The sequence below is a fragment of the Camarhynchus parvulus genome, chromosome 7 (assembly GCF_901933205.1).
Source record: "Camarhynchus parvulus chromosome 7, STF_HiC, whole genome shotgun sequence".
Taxonomy (NCBI): domain Eukaryota; kingdom Metazoa; phylum Chordata; class Aves; order Passeriformes; family Thraupidae; genus Camarhynchus; species Camarhynchus parvulus.
Genome location: NC_044577.1, coordinates 17088164 through 17097092, shown reverse-complemented (window position 1 = coordinate 17097092; position 8929 = coordinate 17088164). Strand labels below are relative to the sequence as shown.

At 37.0% G+C, this 8929-nt stretch overlaps 1 protein-coding gene across 1 annotated transcript in view; it reads right to left on the bottom strand.

Annotated features, from left to right (window-relative positions):
• Positions 1-311: 311 nt before the first annotated feature.
• The window catches only part of SP3 (Sp3 transcription factor), a 34720-nt gene continuing 26102 nt past the window's right edge, over positions 312-8929 (bottom strand). Inside the window, exons 6-7 of the mRNA XM_030952071.1 lie at positions 4241-4437; positions 312-2072 (exon numbers count right to left, since the gene is read on the bottom strand). Of these exons, the coding sequence (XP_030807931.1) occupies positions 1756-2072; positions 4241-4437 (514 nt within the window). The 3' untranslated portion in view covers positions 312-1755. The remainder of the gene's footprint in view (positions 2073-4240; positions 4438-8929) is intronic.

Below are 8929 nucleotides of genomic sequence, written 5' to 3'. Positions count from 1 at the left end.
CTCTATGTACTGTGCATGTGTCAGAGGACTTAAACACAGCCTATAGGATGGGGCCTACATATCCTTCATGCCCTGCTCAACATGAGAGCAAAACATCCCCACTACACCAACACAGCACATTCGTGTCCACGCACGTACACATGGCGGTTTGTGAGTGAGGAGGTAGAAAATTACCATCTCTGTGTCCACAGGGAAAGAAAACACATTTCTGCTTCCCACTACCTACTGCAAAATAATAAAACATCTCAGGCTATCAAGACATATTATGAAATGACACCTTGTTAGTTAACAAGAAGCACAGTAAACTCAAGTCAAAAGAAAAAAAAATAGTGTTTTATTAACTACCACACTGTTATAATACACTTTAAACGTACAATAAGGTAGCCTTTAAATTTGAGGTGGTTTTAAGAATAACAAATGAACAGATTTCCAAATGTTTGTAAATAGGTGAACTGCAGTAATTATTGTTGTACATTTTTTGAAAATGGTATAGCACTTACAGACTGGCTATATAACTTCATTTTGTACATTTTCTATAATTGAAAATATAAACAGTAATTAAAAAATAAAAAGAAAATTCAGCATAATAAAAAACATATATGTTTATCAGTTAAATGTACTGGATACATACAATTTTTAAGGGAAGAAGCAAAAAAGGAAAGATGGCTGATATTTAAATGCAGATTGACTAACCAAAAACTAAACAACAAACAAAAACCTCATAACCCCCCTAGTTCACTATGACTATATCCATATGTTTGGGAGTACTGTCAATATGGAAGTGATTTTTCTTTTGTATTTGCATATGTTATATTTTACTGGTAATTTACATGATGGCTTTTAAGGCCCTGGCATACAGATGTTTTTTTGGAAAAAGATTTGATAAAAATCACTGCTGAGACGCAATACACCTTATTTTTGGTCCTCCAATGTTCAAAAGAAGGGATATACTTCACTATAACATCTGCCTTACCACCCAAATGCTTCAACCTATACATATTTATTTTTCTTAACATTTTAAGCTTTTTAAACATTGGTTATATTGCCCACCTTGGTTATTGAAAGAATATTAACAAGACATCATTTTGGCAAATTAAATCTTAAACATGGCTTTTCAATAGGATTTAAAAGGTGACTATCCCTAGAGTTCCATGTTAAAATGTAGTTTGCAAAATCTTACAAGAGTAATGCTTAAAATATTGTACATAGTTAACCTAATTAAAATAATTAGCTTCAAAATGACAAGTTGATGAGCTAAGTAAAGCCTACACTATGTAACATTTGCTTGGAAACTTGATTTGTCAGTTATGCATAATAAAAATTCCAGTCATCAAGAAAATTACAAAATTTCTTTTATCATAATGTGATTTCTTTTCACCCATCAACTTCTTTTATCTTACAATAGATAAATACCAACATGTTCTCATTTTTTTTACACTAAACCACACAGGATTGATGCATTTGGTTAGACTACCATTTCCATCATTAAATTCTTTTTTTTTTTTTTAATATAACTTGGTAAAATTTCTTCTCTTCTAGATTCCAAAAGTACCTACAAAACCCATGCAATTTTACCATTTTAATATACTATGGAATATCATACAAAGTAAGGCATTTCAGTGTCATGTATAACCAAGTTACTGTCAATCCAAAAATTTTTGCACATCAATAAAAAGATATCTAAGAACTTAGGAACAATATTCTTCTCACTACTGTATAAAAATAACCACAATTAATAGGTATCTTGTGTAATATTTACTCCATTGTCTCGTTTCCCGAAACTGTGACAAGCTGTAAAGGTATTTCAGTGTTGGTAAGAATATCCTGATTGCTGGTGCCAGATGTATTAACAGTTCCTATTCCTGAAACAGAACCTTGTTGAATATTTGCAAGGATAAGTGTTGTTCCTCCTGCAGTAATCAAAGTATCATCAGATGTTGCTTCTACTGATGCCAGCACTGTACTGCTAGAGTGAATACCTTTTTTATTCTGATGTGTTTTAATGTGTTTGGCAAGATGGTCACTTCTCATAAAGCGTTTTGAACATTCTGGACAGACAAATTTCTTCTCACCTATCAAAGAAAGGAAAAAAAATAATCAAGAACACTAAAAATTAAACTTAATGCTTTTTAGAGTCAGAATTCTAACAAGAATTATACTGAGGAAGAAAGTGATTGAACATGATAAATTTTTTACATTTCTTGACACCCATACAAATCCCATACAATTTATATAAGAACTGATTTAATTTTCTGTGTGTCACTGAGCTTGGGGAGATCTTTCAGGCATGCTAGAGAATATAGCCATCTCATATGCTCAGGCTGCTAAGTCTCACTGCAATTATTACCAATAAATAACTTCTAGGAGGAGAACAAAACCTACCAAATGATGGACAGAGAAGACTGTATGACCTGTAGCAGAATCACACTTGAGACTGACACACAAGATCATGGGGTAATTCAGGTTTGAAAGGACCTCTGAAAGTCTGCATTCTGATCTCTTTCTAAGCAGTCACCTATGAGATCAGATCTGGTTGCTGAGGAATTTATCCAGTTTTCTTGAGAACCTTTAAGGATGGAGACTGCAGGAACTCTAAAGGCATCCTCTTCCAGTGCCTGGCTATTCCTACAATTAAAAAGCTGTTATTTATAGCTGTTCTGAACCCTTCTTATTTCAACATATATCTGCTGTCTATTATCCTTCAACCAATACACCATCATCAGGGAAAGTAACTGCCTTCTTAAGGATGGCCTTTGCCGGTAGCTAGAGAATTACTACTAAGCCCCCCAACTCTGTTCTCTTTGTGCATCTGAATCTTACAGTCTTTCCTCATAAGGCAAATGTTCCAGCTTCCTGATCATCTTGGTCACTTATCAGTGAATTCAATCCTGTCATCAATGTCTTTCTTATACTGGGTGCTGAAAAGTAGATGCCATGTTCTAGACGCAGTCTAACCAGAAGAAGGGACTAATCCCTGGGATCAGGGTTCTTGCTTCTGTTGATACAGCTCTGGGTATCATTGCTGCTGATCTTTGACCATGTTCCACTTGTCTATCAAGACTCCTGCGTACTTTTCAGAAGAGCTGTTTCCGACCTCTCCATGCTTAGCCTGTGTTATCCTAAGTGTAAATTCTATCCCAGGTGCAGTACTTTGTGACTGTTCTTGCTGAATTTCCTAGGATTCCTGTTAACCCATTCCTTCAGTCTCCATCCCTCTGAATAGCAGCCTTGCCATCAAGTGCATTGACTGGTCACCCCAGTTTGGGGTCATCCACAAACCTAAGAAGGTTACCAGAAGAATTCTGTTGATTCCTCCAGGTCAATGATAAAAATCTTGTAAGAGGTCAAAGGATAGATTCCTGCAGTTCTCTACATTTTACTGGTAGGCAGGTACACTAGGATCTATTAAACACATCATCTGAACTGGATCATTCAACTTGTCATTTTTAAAAACCATCACCCTGTCCGTCCAGACAAACTGTAACCAGCCTGGATTTAGCATCCAAAATGTCTACACAAAAGCACACCATTAAGAACAACATGGAATATTTTTCACAGACATCCAAAGACATTTTTCTAAGCAATGTAAATGCTGATAAACACAAAAATTATTTATCTACAGGTTTTTCCAATACTATGATTTTAAAAGGTAAACATTCTGTTGAATGCAAATATGAATTCAGTTTGTAAGAAGACAGATAAAACAGGCAACAGATTTTAAACTAACTGCTCCTTGATAAGGTGGAATATCTACATTAATTTCTTTTCTTTGTATTAGACAGAAGGAGAAATGTGAACCTGAAGTTCCTAATCAGTGGTCTAACCATGAAACTAAAAGGTGTAGAACGATGCACCATCACATGCTCTTCATTGATTATAGGAATGATATCTAACCCCCAGGCCACCTAGTCCTCTTTGTTCTTATTGAAGTTTTAAGATAGGAAAAGAGTTATAATCTGGTTCAAACAAATGAAATGCATTGCTGAGCCCGAATCAAAGTATTCTGATTAAGCTACATTAAACATCAGCTTAAATGTCAGTTCTGAATCAAGAGCCCTGTGTTTTATCTCCTCAGACCTACCAAAGATTCCCAAGTGTATAAATAAGATTTAGCTGATTTTGGAAAAATCACACTGCCTTAAAATCAATCCAATTCAAAGATCTGTTCTCCTCTTAAAAGTTATTTATCCAAGCTCAGTCCATAGCACTCCTTCAGTTAAATACACCAAAGACTGGAAACCTGTGTGTGTTCTTCGGTGTCGCTGGAGCTCATCGCTGCGAGTGAACCTTTTGCCACAGAACATCCAATTACAAACAAATGGACGCTCCCCAGAATGCCAGCGGAGATGAGCTCTCAAATGTGACGTCTTCCCATATACTTTGCCACATCCTGGTATGTGACAAATGTGTTGCTTCTTTTTTCCCAAGTTGGAGCCTCTGTTTAAAAAAAGAAAAAAAAAAGAGAGAGAGAGAGAAGTTATTCATTCTAATACATTCCTCCTAAACACTGGTCATATGCATACATGGGGCTACATATACCACAACAGATCTGCAAACCAACCCAAGAAACTTCATGTTCTTGTTTCCAATACAACTGGATTCCAGAACACTTCATAAGGAGCTTGAAATAAATTCTATAATGCTATCCCAGCTCCACAGAAAACGATACATTCAGCTGTGTGTGAAATGTATGTGATAGAAGCATAATCTTTAAGAAGCATACATGTATATGAAGTTGGAAATACAGTTATGACAGCAGTTTGTACTGCTTTGATGCTGAAGTGTCCTGATTTTACATTTCTCAGAGTTTCAGGCTTTTACCATATCAAAGCTAGTTTTGGCAAAGCAAAACACAAAGTACTGCAACTGCCAAAATGGACACTGGAGATTCTGGCAACTGAGTAGAGAACAGATGGGACTTCTGGCATCTTGGGGAAACCTGAGAACCAGTTTGGGATTTGAAGGCAAGCAGACTAACCTGAATGCTTTCACTAAAAGAGGTGGAAGCTGATCTTGCTGATGTTTAAATTAATTCCTTGGTTTTCCAGTTAAAAAACAGAAATCCATCACAATGAACACAGAATTCACAGATCATATAATCCAGACTAAGCTTGATGCTTATTTTAAGATGCTGTCTCACTGAAATGGCAGGTGATCAGGGGAAGCACCTGATACAACAGCCTAATTTTTTTTTTAATCAAATCACAAGCGATAGACCCAGAGAAAGAGATCAGTCTGGCCAGTGCAGGGCATCATGATTGATTTTAGCCAATTTAAGAGTTTGCTACTGCTGAAAGGGGCACTTGAGGGAATAGGACTGGCTGACAATACAGCTATATGAATGGTAAATGCTGGTACAAGGGGGGAGATTGAAAAATGCAGCCAGGCATCAGGCCAACCTTATTCATCAGCAACATTAACTTAGAACACCTTAAGTGGATTCTGAAATCAGTCTTGGGTGCTCCATCCTCCATGACTGATTATACAATTTTCAGCTGCCTCACCATGGCAATTTTTTTCTTTAAACTGGGTGCTTTAGCATCTGGTTTACATCTAACAAAGGTTCAGGTTAAAGTGTGTTCACGCTTCAAGGAGCTAGCAATTGCCACAAGCATTTCTGAACATGCACAAAAATGAACTCACTCTAAAACCTCACAGTGTCTAAAGGGGACTCCAACCTAATGACATTTGTACCCAAAACATTACAGACAGTCCAGAAGAGTAAGGAGATAAAATCCCATTAAGTCCTTGGAAATGTTTCTATGAATTCTCAATATAGAGCAATCTTCATAGTATTTCATTAGTCATTTTATCTCAGAAGATAAAAACATCACCTGTACCTACTAATTATTTATCATGACAAACACAAGTTTTGATTTCAGAACTAATTCAATGGAAGCAGAAGCAGAGTCCACAAGGCTTTTGATCATGTTGCAGCAGGAGAATTATCTAAGGACTTTATCCTCACATGTTCTCCAAACAAACTCTAGTGTATTCCCTTCCACAGTAATTAGTACAAATATTTTGTAACTTGGCATGATATAGTACACAAATTGGATGAAATCAATTTTTCATCAAAATTCAATTTTGACATCAAAATTCCCTCAGAATAATGTTAATATTCCTATGTCAATCATTTGAAATGGCTTCATTGCACCTCCAGTCTAGACTGAAGGAAACCAAGGTTCAACTCCTGGTCATTACTGTGCACAGGTGATACAGAACACACAATTCTAAGCACGTCACCTAATTGCTGACAGAATTCCTTAGCATACTCTGAAGTTCCAAGTGAGGGGGAAGTTAAGGATCCACAGAATGAAACTCACAAGACTCCTGTGAATTAGCAACTAAGTGTATTTATTCTATAGAACCTCATATGGGTACCTGCATGTTTGCTTCATGTTGCTGTAAACTAACAGGATACAAGCCAAATTTTATCTGGACACTTTGCAGCTGTGACAGTCTGGCACTATGCCCTAACACATGATGCTGAGAGGCCTTTCCTGCTGCACTGGCCAATAGCCACCATCACTGAATAGATGCATGTGACTCCAGCCTACTCCTTGAGCGGAGTCTAAAAACTATTAATATTAAAGTATTTCCATAGTACATTTTAGCTTTACCAAGATTGGATATGACGTTTCTCAATAACCAGGCAGACTGCCAGAGTTTCAGCAGGAAACACCTTCATCCACTGAGAAACTGGACTTTATATTCAGAGGATTTCCAGCAATAACATTAAGTATTTCAAGGCTAAAACACACACTCATTAATTATTTGAAGAATGTGGTTTTTAGAGTTACATACCTGCAGTGTACTCAGAAGCACAGCTCCTCTATATATCAGACAGCAGTAGTTATATCTCAATGTAATTCCAGATGTAATTGTTAGGAGGGTGAAATCTCTAGGTGTAACTGAGGGGAGACTAAATTTTCTACTTAACTTCAGACACTTTAAATAGAAGCCTAATACATTCTGTTTGGAAACAGAGTCATCCTTTGAGGCCAGTGTGTCTCTGTCCACTTGCCTATTCCCCATTTATTATATAAGCTTGGGGCTAAAAGGTGTTAATTTACAAATCTAATACATCATCTTCCCTTCCTACTTTCCCTCCCACCAAGTAAGGCAAAGATAATAGTGGCTTCCCACTTCACAAAACTGGTACAAAAAGACTGCAATGTACTTCAATTCCAAAAGCCAACAACAAAAACCAGAAAGAACTTCTCAACTCGCCTCTGAATCCAGAAAACAGAAAATGCAGCAAGAAACACCAAAACAAACACTATATGATAAATGAAATTATGATGAAGTCTGCATATGTGAAGCCATTTTCCTTTTCCTTCTCCATTCAGAGCATAGGAGCAACAGTATTAATTGAGTGAAACATTATTCAGCTTTTTCACACTGATTTAAAGTACTTTTCTTGTTTTAGTAGTTATGTGTTATTTCTGTACTATGCTAAATACAAAATCATTCATTTCTCCAGGGCTTTTTTTTCCTCATCATAGGTACTGACAACACTCACTCACGGTCTCTAAGAAAACATTAATGGCTTTATCATCTTAACGTTTTGGTATGGTGAACCTAAACCAGTACAATCACTTTGTACCTCCAGCTACGAGGTAGAAAGAGATTAAGGCCAAAATTGTCAAACACCCACCAGCTTGAGGTGTCAAGGTTAATGTAGTAGAAGCTATTTTCTCAGAGTACTCTAGATGTTCATAGTCTGCTCAATCAAGTTCTTCACAGGAATGAACTCAGTACTTCTGCAGTGGAAAAGGTGGGGTATATAGATCTATACCTCCAAAATTTCAGAGCCCTGTTGCTGCAGTCCTGTGTCTCGTTCCCTAAACACCTCCCAGTTGCTGCAATAAGTGAAGCAGGTGACAATCATTACACAGTCCTGATTCATTCCCTGTGTATCAGCCGTCCCATCCATCAAATGGCACTGATGCCATATGAACAAAATACTATGCAATCAAGTAATTTGACACCAAGTGATAATGTATATGCACAAGGAATTAAGTTAAAGTTGCCCAGGATATCTTAACTAAGCATTTGCCCAATTTTAAATTTTGCAGCTTTAACACTACTTTAAGAATTATGAATGCTACCTGAAAGAATTTACAAAAGCAAATGTTTTACCATCTGAAGCTCTGCAAATCACCAGCAGAGTTGAAAGACTAATCAAAACTCAGAATTCCAGCACTAGGGATGAACAGGTAACTCTAGCAGCTATGGAATATTAACACTCAAACATTCTTTCAAGCGGGCTTATTCCTTTCTCCTAAACCCTGAAGGAATTCTGCATTCTGGTGGGAAAGTTGCTCGAGCAACTGTAAGCACTTTCACTCTTATTCTGCTTCCCCACCATTGTCTCCTTCATTATCCTGTTTCTCTTCCAGTTCTAATTCTTCTCACATCCTGACTTCTTGTCCTACTTTTCCTAGTTACTTTGTATGTTTGATGTGTCCAGGCCTTCCTTTTACAGGGGATTTCAGATTCTCATCTATCTTAACTCTGTCGTAGCTCTTACCTCAACTCTTTCCCAAAAAACATGCATCTGAGTTTTCAGTCAGACTATACCCTTCTCCAGACTTCCCAACCCATCTCTCAAAAAGATTCTCTCACAGCCTGAAACTTTCGAATTTCATTTTATAGCAACTCCACTCAGAAGGAAGAGGATTTTACAGTATAGATTTATAAATTAAACCACTGTAGGTTGGAATAGAGCACAAGGAAGATTAAACATCTGGAATCTCTGTTTCCTAAGAGCACATGCAGTGCAAATCACATTTTCAGACTCTCTCCTGAAATGAAACAAATCTCAACCCAGGGTGTACTTTGGGCAGATTTTCATAGCCAGAGTTCACCAAGAACTTAGAAATGTCTGTGCCATGTTGCAGTGAACTACACATAGAAATTTAAC